This window comes from Cervus canadensis, chromosome 11 (genome assembly GCF_019320065.1).
Source record: "Cervus canadensis isolate Bull #8, Minnesota chromosome 11, ASM1932006v1, whole genome shotgun sequence".
Classification (NCBI taxonomy): domain Eukaryota; kingdom Metazoa; phylum Chordata; class Mammalia; order Artiodactyla; family Cervidae; genus Cervus; species Cervus canadensis.
The window spans coordinates 43995865-44021440 of record NC_057396.1 but is presented as its reverse complement, the minus strand read 5'-3'; the positions used below and the strand labels follow the sequence as shown (position 1 = coordinate 44021440).

Here is a 25576-nt window from a genome sequence, read left to right as displayed (position 1 = left end):
CCCTACAGTTGAAGTTCCTGAAGCTTCATAAAGCTTGCTTGTATTCCTAAAGACCTAAGTAGAAACATTGACAGTCTCTCAGTTATATCGATTAAAATTAATACAGTTATATCCGTAATACAAGTTCCAATTATAGTCGTAATTTTAAATTGCTAAACTTTAATGATCTTTTTGCAAAGCATGCAGTTATAACACCAAGTTGTTATCTTTCCTTATCCATATAACTTTATACTTTTATTCGGACATTTAAATTGATACTTTAATATGGAGTACAGGTATACTCAATGTTACTAACACTGACATGAAGTCGGAAAGTCAAACTGAAAACAATCTACAAGTACCATCCCAGGCCTTCAGGTGTTGGCCGAGACCTCCCAATTTGCGGTTCAACCGGTAAGCAGAACCGCCCTCTGGAAGCCGCTTGCGGCCCTGGAGTGCAGGACCCAGCGCGGCGCTGGACAAATCAGCAGCATCTCCTCCCCCCGGCCCCGCCCCCGCCCCTTCCCCCGAGCCTCTCTGCCTCGGTGGCGGCGGCAGCAGCTGTAAAGCCTCGGCTCTGATCCAAGTCACAGATTCCAGGTTGGTGAGCGAATCCATTTTGTGGCCAGCCGCCGCTGTCCCCACTAGTGTTCAGAGTTTGACCCGTCCTACAGGTTGGTTGGGGGTGTTCGCGGGTGGAGGCCGAGTGAGGGAGACCTCTGCAGTTTGGAGACGACGCAAGTTCAGGAAAGGAGTGAGAGAGAGACACCTTTGGAGCTGGGAGTGGCCTGTGTCAAGGTGGTGATAATGAAACCCTGCTTCTGGAAGCTAAAGGATGTCGGGGAGTCACCTCTGAAAGTCCTGTTAGGGCATGACGTTAGGGAATAACGGCCGACCTGGGGACTGGCTTGGATCCAGAGGTCAGCAGCCCTTCCCCCATCGCCAACTTTCCTGCTCCAGGAAGTGAGCTCGTTTATCCTGCCCCACCCCCACGCCCACCCCTGAGGCCCCGACTCCTCCCGGAGGGAGTTGGGAGATGAGCCTTCCGGACGCGCTCAGTCGGACCTGCGGGCTGCGTGCAATTTCCCCGGAGCGGGCAGGGCGGCGCCCCGCTGAGCTCAGGAGGGGGGGAAAAAAAAAGACCTGTTAGTGAGCGTTGTCTGTTCTTCAGAGACTATTTGAAAAGCCGTTCGTTTGCCTTGACTATCTGAAGTCTCTACGTGCCCTTCACCCGGAGATGTCTGCCCTCTGTGGCTGGACCACTTACTGTCACTTGAAGTGACAGGGCGGTAGAAGAAATGGGGTCCCTTCCCTTGTGGGGCTCATGATACAGATCATTTATCTTTATTTCTTTCTCATCCTCACTGCGAATGAGCTCAGCGAGATTAGAGACAACGTTTAATCTGTCAATGAAGACAGAAATGTGTGGTTAGGAGCATAGGAGCTGCGGCCAGAGGGCCTGGGCTCAGCGTCAGCCTCGGACACTTAGACCCAGAGTCTATGTGCCCCTTACCTATTGCTGGAGCTTCAGCTTCTTCCACCTATATAATGGACAGCGTCAGAATTACATTCTAGAGTTTTGGTGAGGTTTAAGTGAGGCAGAAGTTTAAAGACAGGAGAGCGCCTGAAAAAATCGTAAATACTCAAAATATTAATCAAACTCAATACCTACCTTAGAAAAGTACGAAATCAAAATTTTGGAAAGAATACCGATATACTGACTTTTACTCTGAAAGCCGTTTTAATATCGAGTTGTGAGCTTTCATTCTAAAAGATGTTTCAGATCTAAGTATCAGTTCATTCTCTGTCCTTCCCCACCCACCTTCCCCCCTTCCTATTTTGCACCCTAAATTGTATTTACCTGGGAAGAAGGCAGGGCTTCTGAGGACCTACTGTGCATACGAATCGCCTGAGATCTTATAAAAATGCAGATACTGAATTGGTCTCTCTGAGACCCAGAAATTCTGGATTCCAGTGTGGCAAGTTAGCACACCACTTGACCATTTTCTGGAGGCTGCTTCTTATGTAACTGGTCCCACCCAGTCCTAGATTTGGCTTCTTTCATTTGCTAATTTGGGCTTCCCAGGTGTTGCTAGTGGTGGAGAACCCGCCTATCAATGCAGGAGAGCCGTAAGAGAATGCAGGTTCGATCCCTGGGGTGGGAAGATCCCCTGGTGGAGGGCAAGGCAATCCACTCCATTATTCTTTCCTGAAGAATTCTCACGGTCAGAGGAGCCTGGCAAGCTACAGTTCATGGGGTCCTAAAGAGTTGGACCGGACTGTAGAACTTTCAGTTTCATTTGCTAATTTGATCTTCAGAGTTCTTCCGCTTAGGCTCTGGTATCTGCTCTCACACAGCGGGACTAGTTTCTCTACCGCTCACACTGCTCTCGAGACAAGGGACTCGGCTTTTCCTGTGTCATTTGGGATGCATTGAGCAGTAGCCATTGGTGAAGGGCCTAATGGGATGTGGGCAGGGCTCACTCAAACCCTTTATAGCTGAATGTCAGCTGAGTCTGTTTTCTTCCTTTCCCCAGGTTCAACTTCATGACAAGAGACATCAACTCTTACATAATCTTTTCTGTTCAAGAATCTTACTCTGCCTTGAATATCTCAAGTAGAGCATTAGATAGAAAAGTTATGTAGAATTATAGGGCCACATATATAATTTAAATTTTTCTATTGGCCTCATTAAAACATTAGAAGAAACTGATTTTAATATATTTAACTTCATGCTCCTCATAAATATATTTAGGCAATGTAATCAATATTTATAAATCCATTAATGAAATGTTTTAGATTATTTTTTCTTACCAAATTTTTCTTACCAGATTATTTTTTCTTACCAAATCTTCAGTGTGTATTTTATACTTAAAACATCTCGTTTCCAATTAGCCACATCTCAAGTGCTCAGTAGCCACATGTGGCTACTGTGCTTGACAACACATTTCTAACTTGTGTTCAGGAGATCAGAAAATTAAGCCTCAGTTTTTCGTATTGTATTTCTTCTATTTTTTGTTAGCTCTACTGAGTTGTCATTTACATTTAATAACTTAGCAATTTTAAGCCTACAGTTCCATCAGGTTTGACCATATATAGTTGTCCAAACAACACAGTCATGATACAGTCATGATATATACAGGAGGTTTCCATCATCCTCCAAACTTTTTTGTGTCCCTTTGTAATTCATCCCCTTCTGACAGCCCCGGGCCCTGGTATCCACTAGTCTGTTCTCAAATAGTAGACTTTTTTGTTGTTTTTAGGATTTCATATAAATGAAATCATACAGTACCTTATCCTTGCTGTCTAGTTTCTTTCATTTTGCATAATTCTTTTGAGGTTTATTTTGTTGTATATATCAGTGCGTCCATTTTATTGTTTGGTAATATGCACTGAGGTCATGGTTTCAGCTCACTAGATCCCTAGCAATGCCTTATACTCACTTATCTCACAGATTGTTTTCTTGGTCTGGGGCACTTTTTTAGGCTCTTCTGTAAGGGCTTGCTACTGACAGGCAACTTGATTTTTTTTTTTTAATCCTATCACACCCTCAAGAGGGGAAAATTAATGTCAATTACAGGACCTGTCACCAGATTCAATGGGTCGATATATTGCTTGGGGTGCATCGCCAATGGACCACCAACTACTGATTAAAGTAGAAGTGTTTCTTACTTGTGACAAGTAAGGAGACAGGGAGAAACTCTCAAAAACTGTTTTTCTGAACAGCAGGATCAGGGAAATTTTGTATCTGGGGTGCATGGCTATTCATGAAATGGAAGGCTTGGTCTTCCATATAGAATGGGTTTCTCTAGCTTGCCAAAAATGGCGAGCAAACAGGTGCTTGGTTGTTTGCTCACACTGTGGTTATCTTGTTGATTGGAATGCACTGTATCCTTTGTGAAACATCTGGTATTTGGAAATTTTTGCAACTTTTTGCAATGGTTAGTTTCTTCAAAACAATGCATACCTTGGTTTAACTCCATCAGTTCCCTGCTGCTGCCTAGCTAACAGATTTTGCCCACACTGAGCATGTTGTACACAGTGTACATCCACCTTTGCTGGGGGCCAGTCAAGAAACATTATGGAATTATAGCTGCTCTCAGTCACTCTGTGGCCTAGCTTGTACATGAGGGTCACAGCTGGAATCAGAGGTAGTGTACCTTCAAGAAGGCAGTGCCTTTGTCAGCTGGCTCTTCTTTGGTGACCCAAACTAGATTCCTAGGCCCATTCCTATATAGGCAAGTGGAACATGTGGTTTCCAATGAGTGATTCAATGCTGGAATACTATAAACAAATAATTTTAAATGTCTTTAAAATTATGTGATTTAAACCAACAGTACTATAATTTAATGACTGAAAACTTTCAAGAATGAGAAGATATTTTTCAGTGAGGACACCTATATTAAGCACAGACAAAAAATAAAGTTAGGGTCAGTTCCAATATCTTGAGTTGTCTCATCAGAGAAGCTACTAGCTTCCCTAACTAACTCTTATGTGAGGCACAGAAAAAAGACTGGGCCAGGTCCAGCTTTCTCACCTTGTTCTTAAATGACATCTTATTAAATCTTGTAATGATTTGAGATAGTGGATTTTTTCCCCCTAGGTCCAAAAGTAGGAGGAAGATCTGAAAGGGATGAGAAAGTGATGCATTTATCATTATAACAAATATTTATATAGAGCTATCCATTCATCAGATTTTGCTGTATCCCTGTTCCTGGTAAAAATATCGAAGAGGCTCTTTTCATCATGGTACTAGGGCAGAGCACTAAAGGACTGGCAAGCAATGATGGTATAAATGTAGTGACAGCCAGTTTTTACTGAGACTCTTCCACACAGGTTCAGGTAATTTATGACAAGTGTGCTATAAGGGAGGACTTGTCATCAGCAATTCACAAAACCACATCTCAGATCAGGAATTACCCCAGTGTTCCAGAACCAGAGACGACAAATTCAGGATTCAGAGCTGCATCTGTATTACCTCAGTTGGCAGTGCCTTCTCTTCTCATCTCACACTGTCAGGGAAAGGGAAGCATGGAGTCCCAGGGATGTGCCATGAGGAATGAAGCACAGCAGGGCTGGAGAAGGAGCTGCAGATAGCTTAGGAAGTGCTGTAGGATGCTTTCAAACATCAGAAGAAGGGAGCTATCGTGCTGAATCAGTACAGCTGAAAAATGAGACAAGCACCAGTCAGGAGTGGGTAGAAACAAGCTGAGCCACTTTGTGGTCTGAGTGCCTTTGTAGGTGGTGTGGGGGTGGGGGGTGCGTAAAGGAAACATTCTCTTCTTTTAAGGACCAGCCAACAACTGAGGTTTGGAGTTGCATAAAACTAGATTATAACCTTTGCTTCATCAGTTATTCATTCCGAGACCTTTGGTAATTGAATTTTAAGAAGTTCACTTTTTGCATTTGTAAAAAAAACAAAAGGGTGTTATTCCATTTATCTGATTGAGTTATTATGGGATTAGATTATATAATGCCTGTAAAAAGTTCAGCCATTGCCTCTCATATAAAAAGCAATCAGAAAATGGTCTCTATGATTATTTTTTGTTTTCCACTGTCCCTTGCAACAAATAACTTCATGTGTACATACTTGCTTGCATTAATAATGATTGTCTTTGCTGTGTGTTCAAAAGAGGATGTGTTTCCTGCTCAAAGTCTGAATGGTACACTTCCTTATACAGGATTTATTTCAACCATCCCTATCTCCCCATATCAACTACAGCACTGTGCTTGACTCAGGTCTTTTCCCACAGCTGCCTTGTGTAAAAGCTGTGGAGTTGGGAGAGCTCTGAACCAGAAGTCACAAGATAGCCTCTCCCTCTTTTTTTTCCTGTCATATAATTTTTAAAAATTGAGATACAGTTCATATACCATAAAATTCACCCTTTCAAGGTATACAAATAAGGTGTTTTTTTTTTTAATCACAAAGATGTTCACTAGTACCACTGTCTAATTCCAGAATATTTTCATCACCCCCACAAAGTGACTCTACGTGCATTAGTAGTCATTCTCTATTCCCCATCCCACCAATTTGTGGCAACCACTAATCTACTTTGTGTGTCTGTAGATTTGCCTACTCCAGATTATTTTTAAATTTTATTTATTTATGCTGCACTGGGTCTTCATTGCTTTTGCGTGGGCTTTCTCTAGTTGCAGCAAGTGAGGGTTACTCTTCGTTTTGGTGTGCGGGCTTCTCATTGTGGTGACTTCTCGTTGCGGAGCACAGGCTCTTAAGTGCATGGGCTTTGGTAGTTGCAGCACACGAGCTCAGTTGTGGCATGTGATCTCTAGGGCACGGGCTCAGTAGTTGTGGCACATGGACTTTGCTCCGCTGCATGTATAATCTTCCTGGACCTGGGATCGAACCTGTGTCTCCTGCATTGTCAGGTGGGTTCTCATCTATGCCACCAAGGAAGTCCTAGACATTTCTTATAAAAGGAGTTATATAATATATGATCTTTTGTATCTGGTTTTACTCACTTAGCATGTTTTCACAGCTCATCCATGTTATTAAAGGCATCAATTCTTCATTCCTCTTTTTCCTCCATTTTTATCCTTTTCTCCTATTAGCGATTCTGAAATACTTTCCCCAAATGCTATAAGACCTCTTTGTCTCAAACACCCCACTTGCATACTTCTGCCTAGGTCTGCTCTCGGTGAATTATCCTATCCCTAGACCATATGTGACCTCAACTGCCTACCTGTCCCTTCCTCTCCCATTCACTTGGGCCCCTTAAGCCTGCTAGAGTTTTGGACAGGCCTGGTGAAGTCTTGTCCCCAAAGCACCAGGTCTGTCCCGGACTTTGAGCACCCATAAGACCATCTTTGCAGTCCATGGGATCTCAAAGAGTTGGACACGACTGAGCAACTAAACTGAACTGAACACCATCTTTCCTGGAGAAGGAAATGGCAATCCACTCCAGTATTCTTGCCTGGAGAATTCCATGGACAAAAGAGCCTGGCAGGCTACAGTCCATGGGGTTGCAAAGAGTTGGACATAACTAAGTGCTAACACAAACACACCCCCATCTTTGGGGTTAAAGTTACAAGATTGAGGATGGAGCTTTGAACTAGGACTCTGGACGTGAGAAGTGTTGCCGACTCTGTGATTTATAAGCTGTTTGATTTTTATAAAATCGCTTAGTTTCTCTGTTTATCAAAAGGCCAAAAATAATTTATTCATAGTTTTCCTATGAGGGATAAAGCAGGGGAATGTGGTTTTGAAATCACAACTGGTTATAAAAGTGTTGGTTGTAAAGATATGACATCACCTTATTGCGGTCATTGTCATTTCTTTGGGTTTTTCTGGGAAAGTGACTGTGAAAGATGAAAGGGCTCTTTGTAAAGCTCTGCTAGAAGGTGGTCGTGTCTTCCCAATAAGTGATAACCTTTGAATTTGGAGATTAGATCCTGGAGAGCCATGCCAGCAGGATGGCAAAGAGAGGTGAAGAAGCTGATGAGAAAGATCTAATCATCTATGGAGAGATGAAGAGGTTCTAGTTTTCTTCATCAAAAGTTGAGGACCTGTGTGTCAGGCACTAAACTCATTCAGTAATAAGCAAAACAGTCCCTGATCTCATGGAGCTTATATTCCAGTGCGAGGATTCAGGCAAATACAGATGCGTATTGTTGTTTAGTTGCTTAGTCATGTCTGATTCTTTGTGACCCCATGAACTGTAACCCACCAGACTCCTCTGTCCATGGGATTTCCAGGCAAGAACACTGGAGGGGGTTGCCATTTCCTTCTCCAGGGGATCTTCCTGACCCAGGTATCAAACTTCCATCTCCTGCATTGGCAGGCAGGTTCTTTACCACTCTGCCACCAGGGAAGCCCCCCAAAAGAAATGTGTTAGGTGGTGATAAAAAGAAAAATCAAGCCATTGAGTCTATGGAGAATGATGGTGTGGGTGGCTGTGCCTTAGCTAGGCTTGACAGAGAAAACCCTTCTGGTAAGTAAACGTGTAGGGAGAGAGTTGCAGGAAGTCAGAGAGTCATGTGGATACCAGGGTGAAGGGGCTTCCTTGCAGTAGGAACAGCAAGTGCAAGCATCCTGAGGCAGCAGCATGTTCTGGTGCTTTGAACATTGAGGATGTGTGTTGGTGGGCTGAGAAAAGGTTAAACAGATGGTGACTCACCCAAGGCCACTTCTCTCCAGGATCTCATTGTCCCTTTATCCAGTGAGTAAAAAGAAATTGTTTTATTGCTATAATGCGGACCTCATTGCTATAATGAGGGTGCAAATTGATGTCTAATGTGAGGCAGGGGCAAAGAACATGTTTGAAGTTAGAATGAGAAGTTCCCATTACCCCAGTGCCTGACCTCTTTATCCAGAACAGTCAGCTTCCCTTTGTCTCCCTCATTTCTTACCCTGAACCCTTTTTTGTGTGCCCATCTACTCAGGATTCTAAACGCTGGAAGCACCTTAGAAGTCAGGGCTGGCCAGGCAGAGGCCAGGAAAGTGGCTACAATGACTTCAGCAGTCCTGGTGGACATCCAAGATGAAGTGACCTGCCCCATCTGCCTGGAGTTCCTGACCGAACCCCTGAGCATAGACTGTGGACACAGCTTCTGCCAAGCCTGCATCGCTGCAAACAACAAGGAGTCCGTGCCTGGCCAAGACGGGCAGAGCAGGTGTCCCGTGTGCCAGACCAGCTACTGGCTTGCGAACCTGCGGCCCAATCGGCACCTGGCCAACATAGCTGAGAGGCTCAGGGAGGTGGTGTTGGGCTCAGGGAAGCAGCTGAAGGTGATTCTTTGTGCACACCATGGAGAGAAACTCCAGCTTTTCTGTGAGGAGGATGGGAAGCTCATTTGTTGGCTTTGCGAGCGGTCTCAGGAGCACCGTGGTCACCACACATTCCTCATGGAGGAGATAGCCCAGGAGTACCAGGTGGGGGCCCAGGTGGAGGGAAGACAGGCAGGAACAGACTGCTTGGTAGATTTTAACTTTTCTTTATGCTCTAATCTAATTTCTTTGTAGTCTTCTCATTTACCTAGAGGGTGAACCTAGAAAAAGCCCTTCTGACCAAGAGCAGAGACCGTCTCTTTCTTGCTTGCCACGATTGGCTCTGCATGTGTAGAGACTGCTGCTGAAGGCCAGCAGGGGGCTGGACAGGTTGAGGGCAGGGGATATATTGGCAGTGAGAGTAAAGAACTTAAAGTGATTCATGGTCAGGTGGTTCCCCTGCAGAAAAGAGAATGTGCCTATTCTCACTGGTTTCCATCCCTTGTTTGTAAAAGGTAACTTTGACTTTCTCAGTTTTTCATTCCAGGGTTGGCATTTGGTATCTCCTGAGGTCAGCGTAATCTCTCCCCCATTCATTCCATGTCTTGGCACTGAGACAGTTTGACACTTGACCCTACCTGACTTGATGTGTTTCTTCCAGGAGAAGTTCCAGGAGTCTCTGAAGAAGCTGAGGCAAGAGCAGCAGGAAGCTGAGAAATTAACAGCTGTTATCAGAGAGAAGAGGACATCCTGGAAGGTAAGAGAGTCTTCTGAAGGTGTCCTGGAGCAGAAATCAAGCCAGGGCATGGGAGCTGAGGGCAAAGGAGACCCAGTTTTGTCTGTTTCCCAGTTTGGCTAGATAAGCTTCCCTTTGCCCAGTTCTTCACTGCAAGCCTTCCAAACAAGGGTATTGTTCTTGGTGCACAGTAAGGGGGAGAGAAGGGGGAATAGAAATGAACATATCAAAGGGAATCTAGGTTTCTGAAGATAATTATATGGGAAAATGACCATAGTCATTGGCAGCCCTTAATTAAGGATTCTGGACCTTGTTCTATAGTTTTAAAAGTTGGAAAAATAGGTCAGGCACAGGCCAGTCATTATATCAATATTGATAACTGGAAGAGGAGGCTGATGCCAAGTCCTGACAGGCCAGAGAGGGTGTTTAGAAACTGAACCACCCCCAGGAATCAAAGTCTCTGTCTTAGAAGCCTAGATAAGGCAGCCTGGGACCAGTGGTCCGAGAAGAGCTGAAGGGAGAACAGGAGGAAAGAGCAGGTTCTGCAGGGCCTACTCCCCGATTTGCTCCTCCATCCTAGTGAGACCTTCCAGGAAAACAATGCTGAGCCTGCCTCCCCCACCCCTCCGCCCCTTATACAGGAGACCCTCAGCTCAACAGACTAGCAGCCTCTTTTTTTCCCTTGTTCCTTAAGAATCAGATGGAACCTGAGAGACACAGGATCCAGAAACAGTTTGATCAGTTGAGGAGCATCCTGGACAAAGAGGAGCAGCGACAGCTGAAGAAGCTGGAGGAGGAGGAGAGGAGGGGGCTGAACATGATAGCAGAAGCTGAGGTCGAGCTGGTCCAGCAGAGCCAGTCCCTAAGAGAGCTCATCTCAGACCTGGAGCGCCGTTGTGAGGGGTCAGCAACAGAGCTCCTGCAGGTAGGAATGGGAAAGGGGCCTGTGATCTGAGAGTCAATACCAAGAGAAGATAACTCTCCCCTTCTGATGTGGGACTCCTATCCTGGTGGAGGAAAGAAAAAAAATCTCCTCTGAGAGAATAGCACTGAAACATGTTGGATGCATGAGACAAGTGCTCAGGGTCGGTGCACTGGGAAGACCCAGAGGGATGGGATGGCGAGGGAGGTGGGAGGGGGGATCTGGATGGGGAACACAGGTAAATCCATGGCTGATTCATGTTAATGTATGGCAGAAACCACTACAATATTGTAAAGTAATTAGCCTCCAACTAATAAAAATAAATGAAAATAGATATTTTAATGCAGTAATAGACAACTAAAAAAAAAAAGAAAAAATCTCCTTTGATCATATAGTGCCTCTTCACTATTAGACAGTTCAAGGTTTAGCCATGGATAAAGCACAGGATAATTAAAAGTAGAAATGCTAAGGGATTGTTTCATTTTTATTTCCTATATATAAAGGATACAAAAGTTCATTTAATACTATGTCAAAGATCTCATATAGTGAGTGATATTTTATAGCATCATTTCTGAGTCTTGGTACTATTGACCTCTGATGCTCTGTTGGGATTGGTCAGGTTCCTTTCACCCAGATTAGTCACAGGCATACACAACCAAACTCAAGTACTTTAGAGCTTTTTTTATGTAATCACCAGCCTTTCTTTGCTGTGACTCTCTTCTTTAGGACAGAATCATTGAACATGTTGTAATAGAAGTTCAAACAGAACTTTTGAGGCACAAAGAAAGAACTCTGGTCTCTGTGTGTATATAGACTGGGAGGGTGCAAGCTGTCAAATCCAGAAATCTGAGTGGCTATTTCTTCATAGAGTGAATAGTGTGACTGTTAAGTTGAAGCAGGATGTACCTTGAGACATTCTGAAACCTTCAGGCTGTTCCTCATTTTCTGTTTGGTTTCTTGCTTTCCTCTTGCTGTCTTTGCTAGTGGAATAATCATTTAGTTACTTAATTTTGGGCCCTAGTATTGGAGTCAGTTCAGTTCAGTTCAGTCGCTCAGTCGTGTCTGACTCTTTGTGACCCAAGCACGCCGGGCCTCCCTGTCCATTGCCAACTTCTGGAGTTTACTCAAACCTCATGTCCATTGAGTCGGTGATGCCGTCCAACCATGTCATCCTCTGTCATCCTCTTCTCTTCCTGCCTTCAGTCTTTCCCAGCATCAGGGATCAGGGTTTTTTCAAATGAAATCAGTTCTTCGCATCAGGTGGCCAAAGTATTGGAGTTTCAGCTTCAGCATCAGTCCTTCCAATGAATATTCAGGACTGGTTTCCTTTAAGATGGAAAGGTTGGATCTCCTTGCAATCCAAGGGACTCTTAAGTTTTCTCCAACACCACAGTTCAAAAGCATCAATTCTTCGGCCCTCAGCCCTCTTTATAGTCCAACTCTTACATCCACACAAGACTACTGGAAAAACCATAACTTTGACTACACAGACCTTTATTGGCAAAGTAATGTCTCTGATTTTAAATATTATGCTGTCTAGGTTGGTCATAACTCTTCTTCCAAGGAGCAAGTGTCTTTTAATTTCATGGCTGCAGTCACCATCTGCAGTGATTTTGGAGCCCCCAAAAATAAAGTCTGCCACTGTTTCCACTGTTTCCCCATCTATTTCCCATGGAGTGATGGGACCAGATGTCATGATCTTAGTTTTCTGAATGCTGAGTTTTAAGCCAACTTTTTCACTCTCTTCTTTCACTTTCATCAAGAGGCTCTTTAGTTCCTCTTCACTTTGTGCCATAAGGGTGGTGTCATCTGCACATCTGAGGTTATTGATATTTCTCCCGGCAATCTTGATTCCATCCTGTACTTCATCCAGCCCAGCGTTTCTCATGATGTACTCTGCATAGAAGTTAAGTAAGCAGGGTGACAATATACAGCCTTGACATACTCCTTTCCCTATTTGGAACCAGTCTGTTATTCCATGTCCGAATCTAACTGTTGCTTCCTGACCTGCCTACAGATTTCTCAGGAGGCTGGTCAGGTGGTCTGGTATTCCCATCTCTTTCAGATTTTTCCTGTTTGTTGTGGTCCACACAGTCAAAGGCTTTGGCATCATCAGTAAAGCAGAGGTAGATGTTCTTCTGGAACTCTCTTGCTTTTTCTATGATCCAACGGATGCTGGCAATTTGATCTCTGGTTCCTCTGCCTTTTCTAAATCCAGCTTGAACATCTGGAAGTTCACAGTTCTCGTACTGTTGAAGCCTGGGTTGGAAAATTTTGAGTATTACTTGACTAGCATGTGAGATGAGTACAATTATGTGGTAGTTTGAGCATTCTTTGGCATTGGCTTTCTTTGGGATTAGAATGAAAATTGACCTTTTCCAGTCCTGTGGCCACTGCTGAGTTTTCCAAATTTGCTGGCATAATGAGTGTAGCACTTTCACAGCATCATCTTTTAGGATTTGAAATAACTCAACTGGAATTCCATCACCTCTGTTAGCTCTGTTTGTATTGGGATCATCGGGTAGTTCGTATTGGGGTCATGGGGTCATGGGGTAGTTGTTTTCCACCTCTTGGAGCTTTTCCTCATTCACTGCTTCTGGTTTCATGTCTTTAGCTTATTCTTCTTCCTTTTTTCTTCATCTTTGATGTTGGGCTGCCCTAATGCTTCCTTCTAACCCCACTTATTCTAACCCCTTTACAAGTGTCCTCAAACTGGAAACATTGCTTCATAAGTACAAATGGATAATCAGTTTGTTTAATAGTTATTTGAGGAACCGGCTTGACTCTTCTACCCAGAACACCCAATGGCCGTTTTAATTAGAGTGTTATCTTAGTCAATTTTCATAGAACTTGCCCATCACAGACACTTCCTTCTTCTCTTTTCCATTATCTGTTTAACATTGTTGTGCATGAAGATTTGACAGCTGGATACGTGCCTGCAGCTTTCAAGTTTCAAAATATGAACCCTGAGAATAAAGTTAAGCTAAGAGGAAGAGGCATGAAGTGGCACCCTGACTTGATCATTTGAGTGTCTTTAGGACTTCCCTGTAGCTCAAACGGTTAACCTGCCTGGGATGCAGGAGACCAGCGTTTGATCCCTGGGTTGGGAAGTTCCTCTGGAGAATGGAATGGCAATCCACTCCAGTATTCTTGCCTGGAGAATCCCATAGACAGAGAAGCCTGGCGGGCCACAGCCCGTGGGGCCGCAAGGAGTCGGACACAACTGAGCAACTAACACACACACACACATTAATAAGTATGCCTTAAGATTAATACAGTCTTGGGACTCCCCTGGTAGTCCAGTGGTTAAGACTCCGTGCTTCCACTGCAGAGGGTACAGGTTCAATCCCTGGTCAAGGAACTTAAGATCCCACATGCAGTGTGATATGGCCAAAATAAAAATTGTTACAAACCTGAGTCTACATCTGCCACTTTACATATTCAAGCCAGTTTGAGTTGTGTTTTTACAAGATACAACCAAAAATAGCTCCACTACTATGAAAATAGTTATTCTTATATTGCACAGATCAAACCATTGGCCTTTTCTTCTACTGAATTGAAGTGTATAGAGCAGAAGTTAGGAAGATCAATTAAGAGGCCATGAGATAATTCTACTCAAATGAATCAGGCAGTGGTAGTGATGATAGTAAAGAGCAGTAGCTAAAAGAAGTTAAGGGTGTGAAATGGACTACTTTGGTTTAAGATGGGATGTTGGGGTGAATATCAGTTTTTAAGACACTACTTTGCCTACAATTGGTGACTGAATGTTGATGTCATTGAAAAACATGGAAAGGAACAGAGAAGACTTTGAGGTTGCAGAAAAAGTAAGTTTTCTTTCAGACATCTTGAAACTGTGGTTCCTGTGGCTTGTGTTGTTTTAGTTGCTATGTCGTGTCTGGCTCTTTGTGACCCCATGGACTGTAGTCTGCCAGGCTTCTCTGTCCATGGGATTTCCCAGGCAAGAATACTGGAATGGGTTGCCATTTCCTTCCCCAGGGGATCTTCCTGACCCAGGGGATTGATCCCACGTCTCCTGCATTGGCTGGCAGATTCTTTATCACTGAGTCACTAGGGAAGCCTGTGGCTCATGTACTGGGGTATATAAAAGAAATGTGAGCATCATCAACAGGTGTGTGTGTTGAAATCAAGAAAAATACAAAGCAAAGCAACATAGAGGGTTAGGGGAGGTGGGATTTGAGAAACAGCCGCATTTAAGGTCTTGTATCCTCAGCAACCAGAATGTAAGCCTCTAGATCACAGAAATTAGGACTTAGTCATGTAAGAGCATCTAGGACCAGGCACAGTGCCTGGCCAATAATAGATGATGTACATATATAACATCACACACATACACACACAGTTATAAAAATAAATGCACTATGGCATGAGTTGAATCATTTCCTGATATGCCTGGATAGGGCCTCAGGGAGAGTCTGCTTTGAATTCTTACCTCTACTTTGTGGCCTCCATACTGGATATCTCTATCCCCAACATATCATGGGGTGGTGAGGGTGGGATGATAGGCATGGATGTGGTTTAGTAGAGGACAAGGTCTATTACTCCTTAACCTCTCTCTTTCTTTTCTAGGATGTGAGTGATGTTGCGAAAAGGTATGTGTAGAACATGAGGTGGTTCCCTTGGGTTGGCGAGATTCCTATACCCTGTGAGGAGGGGTAGGATGCTCCTATGGTAGAGTTATCTTACAGTTAATGAGAAAGGAAAAAAAGGTCACCAGGCAGAGAAGATTTAGGACTGTGGTGTCTTGAATTGCTTAGCATGAGAATTTGGGGTCCTTCAGAATAAAGGGAATGGCTTGGTTTCTGTGTTAGGAGAAATTGGGTTGCAGTAGGTCACAAATTGAGGACAGTGGTGTCCTTAATCAAGGATTACAGTATCACTGATTCACCTTGTACCCTGTGATAGAACAAACCTGTGTATACCTGCTTCCAGCCCTGATTCCAATACTTTATAGCTACCTAAAAATACACAGCGATTTTCTTTGCCCATATACTTTATTACAGGGAAATTTCCCATTTGCTTTTTTTTTTTTTTTTTCAGAGTTCAGGAATCAGCTCTAGGGACCTCTGCTTAAGTTTCCCTTTCTCTCTTGGCTTTGGAACAATCTGTACCTTGCTACCAAGTTTTCCTCAGACTACCATTTTTCTCAGTTATAATAAAAACATAGACTGAGGTCTTGAAAAAAGTGACTTTGGCCCTGGAACAAGAACATATTCTGTATCACATACTCTAGAATTTCATTCTTCAAGGTGACCCCTAAAGTTGCCCACATACCTGGTACCTTGAGGCTCCTATGGACATGTGACCTGTGGAGCCTATTGTCCCTTTGGAAGTTTTCATTCTCAGTCTGGAGGTGAGGACATTTCCTTTCTCCAACTGAGGTAACATTCCCAGAGACTAAGGGACTGTTCTGCAGGTCTTTCTCCATAGGCATCTGTAGGATAATTAAGACCTAAACTACAGACTCTTCAGAGGCAACCCTTCGTCTGATAACTCTGAAGGCCCCATAGCAGGTCCTGATGTCCTGCCTGTCCACACAGATACCTGTAGACTCTCTAAAAGTCACTGATGTTTTAAATATTTTGTGTCTTTTTTAGAGGTAGCAAAAAATTTCCCAGCCATTATTTTATTTAATATTATACAGTCTCTGGGCTTCCCAGGTGGCTCAAGAGGTAAAGAATCTGTCTGCCAGTGCAGAAGATGTGGGTTCAATCCCTGGGTCAGGAAGGTCCTCTGAGGAGAAAATAGCAACCCACTCCAGTATTCTTGCCTGCAGAATCCCATGGACAGAGTAGCCTGGCAGGCTACAATCCATGGGATTGCAAAGAGTCAGACACGACTTAGTGACTTAGCATGCATACAGTCTCTAAGATGCAGACAAAGAAGGGAAAATTTTTGTTTCACAAAACAACAAACCAAATAAAGAAACCAAAATGAGGCTTTGAGGGATAAATTCTATCAACTTAAAAAAAAATTGTTGTATATTTGATTCAAAAGAGTATATTAGTTTAAGGTATACCACATAGTAAATCAATATTTTTATACATTACACTCCATTTAAAGTTATTATAAAATATTGGCCATATTCCCCATTCTATACAAAAGATACATGCACCCCAGTATTCGTTGCAGCACTGTTTACAATAGCCAAGATGTGGAAGCATCCTAAGTGTTGATCAACAGTTGGCTGAATAAAGAAGATGTGGTGTAGATATTAATAGATAAATATAGATACAGAGACAGATAGAGATACTGTTTTTGTGACTCTGTGCTCAGTCATGTCCAACTCTGTGCAACCCCATGGACTGTAGCCCACCAGACTCTTCTGTCCATGGGATTCTCCAGGCAAGAATACTGGAGTGGGTTGCCATGCCCTCCTCCAGGGGATCTTCCCAACCCAGGAATCACACCTGTGTTTGTTGCATCTCCTGCATTGGCAGGCGGATTCTTTACTACTAGTGCCACCTGGGAAACCCAGATGTAGGTACTACACAGTCATAAAAAAAAGCGTGAAAGTCTTTTCAACATGTACACATATGGTGAGAAGCTAGTTTTTAGCAAGGTCTTCTGGCTCCTATGCCAGAGCTCTTTGCAAAACGATGCTAATTTTCTTCAGGAAAGAATGTTGAAGTTCACCAGTGGGCCTGGGCCACAGGAATTAGAGGCACCCAAGTTTAGCAGTGTTGGAGTTTTGTAATGTCTTTTCTCTCTAGGAGTGAGTTCTGGACCCTGAAGAAGCCAGAGGCTCTCCCCACCAAGCTGAAGAGTATGTTTCGAGCTCCAGATCTGAAAAAGATGCTGCGAGTGTTTAGAGGTGAGGAGTTTCAGGGAACAGAGTTTGGATGGGGGATCATGGTAGTAGTAGGAAATGAAAAGAATGGAGGGCGTAGTTGGTATTTGGGGACAGTGGCAGAGGGAGAGACACAATATGCTGAGGAAGATGGGGTTCATACTCAAAAGGGGAATCAAGTGGCCAGTTCACAGCCGTAGCGAATTCCCAGACACTCCCCTCACCCAGGTAAGAGAGAGACAGCAGACCTGAGACTGCTGGTGTGATTGACTCTTTGTCATTACAGAGCTGACAGATGTCCAGAGCTACTGGGGTAAGTAGAAACTGTGGCCTCTTTAAGCTGACCTGTGCTTATATCCTCACTCATAGCCACACACACTCTCAGATATGAGGTGTCCCTATTCCCCACAACCACCCAGCTCCATTTCCTTCCACTCAGAACCTACGTTTGCTCTTCTCAGAGTCATAAGACCATGTACCCATCCTCTGCTGATGCTGTACTTTTCTCCCACAGTGGACGTGACCCTGAATCCACACACGGCTAATTTAAATCTTGTCCTGTCTAAGAACCGGAGGCAGGTGCGATTTGTGGGCGCCCAGCTGTCCGGGTCTCATCTGGAAGAGCATTACGGCTGTGGTGTCCTGGGCTCTCGGCACTTTTCCTCAGGGAAGCATTACTGGGAGGTAGATGTGGCCAAGAAGACTGACTGGATCCTGGGGGTGTGCAGTGATTCAGTGGGACCTGCTTTCTCTTTCAACCAGTTTGCAAACAATCGGAATGTTTACTCCCGATACCAGCCTCAAAGTGGGTACTGGGTGATTGGATTACATCACAAGCATGAATATAGAGCCTACGAGGAATCGTCCACATCCCTGCTCTTATCCATGACAGTGCCCCCTCGCCGCATTGGGGTGTTCTTAGACTATGATGCCGGCACAGTCTCCTTTTACAATGTCACCAACCATGGCTTCCCCATCTACACCTTCTCTAAGTATTACTTTCCTACAACCCTTTGTCCGTATTTTAATCCTTGCAACTGTGTGTTCCCGATGACTCTGCGTCGCCCAAGCTCTTAAAACTTTCTGAGTTTATACGCTGTACTCCAAGCCTCTCCTCATCTCAGTTTATCCTTTCTTTCCTGTTGACCATTTGGTGAAGATTTTTCTTTGTTGATGCAGTATTAGAAAATACTGTTCTGTCTGATGTCAGTTTATGTACTGAATGGAAAATTGAGTTTCAACATGTGTTGTGTCTATAATTACTGAGATAATTACATGTCATTTTTATTCTGTTACTGACTATATATATTGATTTGTTTTCATTTTAAAACCAACACAAATTTCTGGAATAAACCACTATTATTATTCATAGGCAATACTGGATTTGTTTTTGCTCATATGTTGTTTAGGTTCTGTTTTCATCTCTGTTTGTGAAATAAAATTGACCTGTAACTTTATATTCCTGTAACATTGTTGTCAGCTTTTATAAAATGCAATATATGAGCAAAGAAATTGCTGGGTTTCTTGTGTAAGTATACATAGAATTGAGTGCTAAAATCCATTGAGTGTTTTTTTTGTGTAAGTATATAAGATTGAATGCTAAAACATTAATTTTGGTGGTTTTAAATTCAATTTAAAGAAAGGTTCTAACTTCAATTTTCACTGCATACTTCATGGATTTTAAAAATCTTAGGTACTAATTGAAAAAAAAATGATTATAAATGCATTGAAATAAAAACAGGGGAGAAGAGGAAAATGACTAATCCAATACAGATTTTTCTGCCAGAATGTGGGGAAAATGTAAAGAGAAAATAATCAATATAAAGCACTTTTAGGAAGAGAATGATTTCTTCTAGTTTCTCCATACCTCCTTTTCTTTATGTTCATGAACAGCTTGTGTATAAGTGCCTTTGGTAAACAGGTGCTGTATGCTTTTTGAGCCAACTGTAAAATTACAATGAGGTGGCTGTGAGGATGGAAACAAATATCAAGGAGTTGAATATCAAGAGCTTGGCTGTCCATTATGGTAGCCAAGAGGTTCTGGTGGCTCTTGAACACTTGTCTGAATTGAGGTGTATCATACGTATAAGTTGCACACTGAGATTTTGAAGACAGTTCAAAAAAATAATGTTAAATATCTTAATGTCTTTCACATTATAGATAGCAATGATAATGGGCTTCCCAAGTGGCTCAAGAGGTGAAGAATCTGCCTGCCATGCAGATGACCTGGGTTTGATCCCTCGGTCAGGAAGATCCCCTGGAGAAGGGAATGGCTACCCACTCTTTAATATTCTTACCTGGAGAATCCTGTGGACAGAGGAGCCTGGCTGGCTAGAGAGTCCATGGGGTCACAGCATCAGACATGTCTGAAGCGACTTAACACCCATGCACTCATTCACAGTAGTAAAATAGTTCAGTTATATGGTAGTATATGGTTAATTTTTTAACTGCCAAACTATTTTCCAAAGTAATTATACCATTTAATATCTTTTTTATCATTGTAGAAGTTATTCTGCATCCTTGCTATAACTTGATTTTGTTTCCCTTTATGTGTTTTAATAGATGTATGTAGTGAGGTATCTCATTGTGACTTTAATTGTTGCTTATTTTCTCATTACTGAGTTTTGAGAGTTGTTTTTTATACATTCTTGATATGTTTCTCATTATATATATGCTTTGCATATATCTTCTCCTAATATTTGTCTTTCCTATTTATTTACTCTATTTATTAAGAGTCTTTCAAAGAGGATGAGTTCTTAATTTTAATAATGTCCAAATTAGCAAGTTTTTCTTTTATGGATCTTGATTTTGATGTTTTATCTAAGAACTTTCCTAACCAAACGTCGCAAAGAATTTTTCTTTAGTTTTCTAGAAGTTTAGATTTTATACTGTCTATGAACCGCTTTGAGATTTAAAAAAGAAAATAGTGCAAGGTATGTGTCAAAATCCATGTCTTTGTATATGGATCCAATCATTCCAAGCACTATTTGTGGAAAAGACATCCTTTTCCAATGAATTGGCTTTGTAGCTTCGTCATGTCTCAATTGATCATATATATGTGAATCTTTTTCTGGATTCTGTCCTTTCCCATTTATCTACTTATCTATCTTGATATCAGTATCATATGTATCAGTTATTGTGGTTTCATAATATATCTTGAAATAAGAGTATTAAGATTTCTATCTTTTGTTCTTTTCCAGATTTGCTTTCACTGTTCTATATCTTTTGCAGTCACATGTGCTGTTGTTCCTTGATTGATCTTATTGTGATCTCTGTCCACATGGTCTTTTATTCATCTATTCTAAGCTTTCTGAATGGCTACTGGGTTCCAAGAAGGCAAATGAAAGCTGCAAGGTCCATATGCCCTGGAATTCACACATCACTTCAAACTCATTCTGTTGATTAAAGCAACTCACAAGGCCATCTCTAATTCAGGGGGTTGGAGAGTAGGCTGCTGCTCATGTATAGGGGAGTGGCATGTGTGTACAGCAGATGGAACAATGATTGACAGCCATTTTTGTACATGGTCAACCACATTTGGTAAATTAGCAGGTTGATAAATGTTCAAAAGCTTGACAATACACTCTGCTGGAAAGATTATAAGAAAAAAGACGCTCTTACTGGAGTAGGTTGCCATTTTCTTCTGCAGGGGCTCTTCCTGACTCAGATTGAACCCACATCTTCCTCATTGCAAGCAGATTCTTTTATCACTAAGCCATTAAGGAAGCCCCTATACATTGCCAGTAACAATCAAAAATGGTGCAATCACTATGAAGGAATTTTCAATATCTAGTAAAACTAGTATATAAATGCAGTTATTGTTTGACCAAGGTAATTGTGTTTCTAGTAATTAACCTTAAGATTTATTAATAGAATTACCCAACTAAAGAAGAAAGAAAAAGTGAAAAGATTCTTTGATAATAATGCAACCATATCACAAGATTGCATGTAGCTGGAATCCCAAAGTGAAATGAGAGAATGAGACAAAATTCTGGAAGTAATTATTACTGAAATCTGGCAGATTAGGTAAAAATCGTAAATTTACATGTTCAAAACTCTCGAAAAACTTCAGAGTATAAAAACAAGAAATGCTACATCTAGACACATCACAATCAAATTAAAAATTAACATAAGTTGAAAAGACTCAATGCAGTTAAATGAGGCAGGGAAACGAAATACAAATGTCCAAGTTAATAAAGACTCAGGACTCTTCTGTGAATCATTAAGCATGCACTTTTATATTGCCTCAGGTAATAGTTAAACATAATTCATGACTCAAATTTGAAACTTATAAAAACTCAGGGGGTGAATATTTTATAACTTCAATGGGATCCTTTTCATGACTAGCAAAACTTGAAAAATTGGTGCTGTCAAATTGCAACTATTTATATTCCTGTTGAAAATAGATTTCATATTAATTAAAATGAGCCTGTAGCAAGGCTAGATTAGGTGGAAAAGGCTTTCATATCAGAACAACCTGAAAAGAGCAAAAATGAGAAGTTGAAGAAAGAGTGGCAGATTGGCAATGGTTATAGAGATTTAGCCCTCTTGGGAAGAGGGTGAAGTTGGTAGAGACAGCTCTGTCCCTGGAGTCCTGATGTGCTTCCCTCAAGGGCTCCACAAAGGAAGATAAACAGCCCTACTCCTGACCCGTCACATAACAGATCTCCTGCTTGTCTGATTCTATAGTCTCAGCCGAAGGCTGGTGAGTGAATTCAACATCTGTTGAGTGGGTTGTTTTCCAGAATCAAGGAAGGAATGTGTGTGTATTACTTGCTCTATCATGTCCAACTCTGAGACCCCATGGACTAGCTCGCCCTGCTCCTCTGTCCATGGAATTCTTCAGGCAAGAATACTGGAGTGGGTTGCCATTCGCTTCAGGAGATCTTTCCGACTCAGGGATTAAACAGAGGTCTCCTGCATTGCAGCAGATTCTTTACCATTTGAGCCACAAGGGAAGATGCAGATAAGGACTAGGCTAGTGTCATGTCCCAGACAGGCCAGCAGGGACAGGACTCTTGGAAACTATTGGTATATGTGGACAAGGAATGGTAAAGACCAGAGGTGCAGATCTGATTGGTGATAACAGATGTGGGGAATGGAATCTGGAAAGGGATGTTGAGAGCATGTAGGGGCTAGATGAAGGATACTGAAGTGGGGTAAATAATGAGAAACAATTCAATAAATGACAAATATCCTAATAATTAGATGAGAGATGAGAAAACAGAAAACATATTTACTTAGACTATAGTCTCCTCTTGGAAAACTATGAAAGGAGCCCTGAAAATGGCAGGAGACTGTGGTCACCTACCCTGTACCAGACATTTTAAGGAGCTTTGAGGAAACAGTTAGGGAATCTTGAAAGATATGAGAACTAGGAGACAATTTTCCTCCCCAGAATGATAAATCAGAGGTACCAAGAGGAGGAGCTGGAGTGGAAGAAATAATGAGCATAAAATATACCTTAGCCACTGAGCTAGATATTTTAAGATATTCCTTAAATATTCTCAGAAACCCCAAGAAGAGGGTATTCATTGTTTGGCTTCATTTCTCTTCATTCTGTGAAAGGTGGATAGCCATGGCTGTCTTCTCAGAAGTATCATCTGGGTCCATTACACCTGGAACATTTTACAAAATTCGTCTACTTACATATCCACCATGCTCTCAAATCATCTGTCCAAATAGGACTCAGGCACCTGGTATGATGCCTGAAATACAGTCACTGCTCAAAATGTACTTGTTGAATGATTAAGCTCATGAATGAAGTAAAGTGTTTAGTAGGAAATAATTGATAATATATGTTCATTTCTATCAACTGAAGAATCTTCCACATACCAACTACTGCAATCCCCTGCCCTCCAGCAATAAATTGTTTCTTTTTTCAATGTCATTTATTTCTAAGTGTAGCCTTTTAAAGTGGGAACATCAGGGGTGCCTCGTCTCTGCCATGGAAACCCTGTCTATGTAACCCCTTAAAACTTTCATGACTCCCTTCACAAGTAAGCAAACTGTAGGTAGTGAAGTCAAAAGATTTTAAATTCATTTCTATCAAATTGTTTATTGTGAAATTTGACAGGTGATTCACGTCTCTGTGTCTCACTTTTCTTATGTGTGGAACAGAGGTAGCATCCACTTCCTAGAGTGGATATCTACTTCCTACATAAAGAATATATAACATGTAACCTACATACTATAATCCCTGGGATAAAACAATGCTTAATAAATATCAGTGATTTTTTGTGGCTTTATTATATTTAGATCCATTCTACTTCTGGAATATAAATAATCTTTTAGCACCAGACTCTTCAGTCAAGTACTAATAAACTTTCACAGACAATCATTCTAACTAGAATAATTGTTGTACACTACTTGCTTCAAGACATCTAATGGCTACTCCCCATGTAAAAGATGGAGTCTAAATGTAAGCTGTGATCAAGGCCTTTAACAATCATGGATATCTGCCTGTACAACCCCTATGAAAATCTTAAGTACCTGTTACTATGTGCTGGAAGTGTTCCAGGAGCTTCCTTTATTGCAGAGATCTATATATTTACCTTGTGTTGTGCTATTATATGTTTCACTTCTCATTCATAATTTATGATAAGCTCATCATTTCAAGGTCAAGCTCAAGTATCAATATGTTACCAGGTTTATCAGACATGAATACTGATTTCTTCCCTGTACTTAAATTTTCTCTTTGGAAGAGAAATACATATAATAGCACCTCTTTGTTTAGTTGGAGGTAAGTGTAGTTGGCTATCACTCAATGGAATGCACACCATATCCTTTCACCTTTGCCTGTTTCCTATGATCTGCATGTTCAAAAAAGATGGAGAGTGTGAGATAGGCCAAAAGCTCCTGGTTTATTTGTCACAGAGTGTGTTTGTATGGTGGTGGTGGTTTAGTTGCTAAGTCGTGTCTGACTCTTGTGACTCCTTGGACTGTAGCCTTCTGGACTCCTCTGTCCATGGAATTCTCCAGGCAGCAATACTGGAGAGTGTTTGTATGATTCCTCTTAATAAGCATATTAAAGAATATATATTTTCCTTGATCTCTGTGAATAGGAAGTGCAGTCCCATGTCATCTGCTCCAGGTATGACTTCCTTTAACCATACCGGTGTTAGCCACACAGTCTTCCACTTGCTGGGCATCCCAGGCCTTGAGGACCAGCACGTGTGGATCTCCATCCCCTTCTTCATGTCCTATGTCATCGCCCTGCTTGGGAACAGCCTGCTCATCTTCATTATCTTCATGGAACGGAGCCTCCATGAACCCATGTACCTCTTCCTCTGCATGCTGGCTGGAGCAGACCTTGTCCTCTCCACATGCACAGTCCCTCAGGCCTTGGCCATTTTCTGGTTCAATGTGAGGGAGATCGCCCTGGATCGCTGCATCACCCAACTTTTCTTCATCCATTCCACCTTCATCGCTGAGTCGGGGATCTTGCTAGTAATGGCATTTGATCGCTACATTGCCATATGCTACCCTCTGAGATACACCAGTATTCTTACACACACACTAATTGGCAAAATCGGTGTGATTGCCTTTCTGAGAAGTTATTGTACAATTTTGCCCATAATATTTCTTTTGAAAAGGTTGACTTTTTGCCAAAATAATGTCATTCCACACACCTATTGTGAACATATTGGCTTGGCCAAATATGCTTGTAATGACATTCGAGTGAACATCTGGTATGGGTTTGCTATCCTCATGTTAACAGTGGTCCTAGATGTTCTATTAATTTTTGTTTCTTACGTTCTGATTCTCCATGCTGTCTTCCACATCCCTTCCCAAGATGCTCGTCACAAGGCTCTCAACACGTGTGGTTCCCATGTCTGTGTCATCATTCTCTTTTATGGGCCTGGAATCTTCACAATCCTTACTCAGAGGTTCGGCCGCCACATTCCACCTCATATCCACATCTTGTTGGCTAATGTCTGCATGCTTGCTCCACCTATGCTGAATCCCATCATTTATGGGATCAAGACCAAGCAAATCTGGGAGCAGGTAGCTCATGTGTTGTTTATAAAGCAGAAATAACTTTAGCATAAGATGTGAGTTTTCAGAATTTCTAGCTATCTGTGAAGAAGTCTATGGAAGTGGTGGGAGGGATCAGCTGAAACACTAGGAAATAACTCAGTGAGTCCTGAGAACAAGTTCACCAATGAGATGGCAGGATTTAGTCTTCTGTTGTCAAAACAACCTGGCAGAGTGAAGCCATGTTTGACTAAGCAAGCAACCTCCTTCAAAGACCCTGGAACAGGATGGATTGATTTTCAGAAGTCATCTATCCTTAATGACACTATAGTATAATCTTCAGAATTAGATGAAGTGAGAACAGTGCTCTAGCTTGGGATTTTGCTCAGCTACACCTGACTGAATTTCTCCCGCTCTGAGACAAACCTC

The 25576-nt window shown here is 42.1% G+C and overlaps 2 protein-coding genes across 5 annotated transcripts; both read left to right on the top strand.

The window, feature by feature from the left end:
* The first annotated feature begins 452 nt into the window (after positions 1-452).
* Positions 453-18629, top strand: TRIM6 (tripartite motif containing 6). 4 transcript variants are annotated; one of them, XM_043481993.1, is made up of 8 exons: positions 453-579; positions 8380-8869; positions 9366-9461; positions 10135-10365; positions 14950-14972; positions 17094-17194; positions 17457-17483; positions 17685-18629. In XM_043481993.1, the coding sequence occupies exons 2-8, from the start codon at positions 8447-8449 to the stop codon at positions 18245-18247; spliced, it is 1464 nt and encodes a 487-aa protein (XP_043337928.1). In that variant the 5' UTR covers positions 453-579; positions 8380-8446; the 3' UTR covers positions 18248-18629. The 4 variants fall into 4 exon arrangements, with proteins under 4 accessions (XP_043337928.1, XP_043337929.1, XP_043337931.1 ...); XM_043481994.1 differs by having other exon boundaries at positions 478-653; XM_043481995.1 differs by having other exon boundaries at positions 490-583.
* A 5636-nt stretch (positions 18630-24265) lies between these two features.
* LOC122449905 (olfactory receptor 52B4-like) lies at positions 24266-25210 on the top strand. The gene has a single exon (XM_043481998.1). It carries the CDS (start codon positions 24266-24268, stop codon positions 25208-25210), a length of 945 nt encoding a protein of 314 aa, XP_043337933.1.
* The last annotated feature ends 366 nt before the right edge of the window (positions 25211-25576 follow it).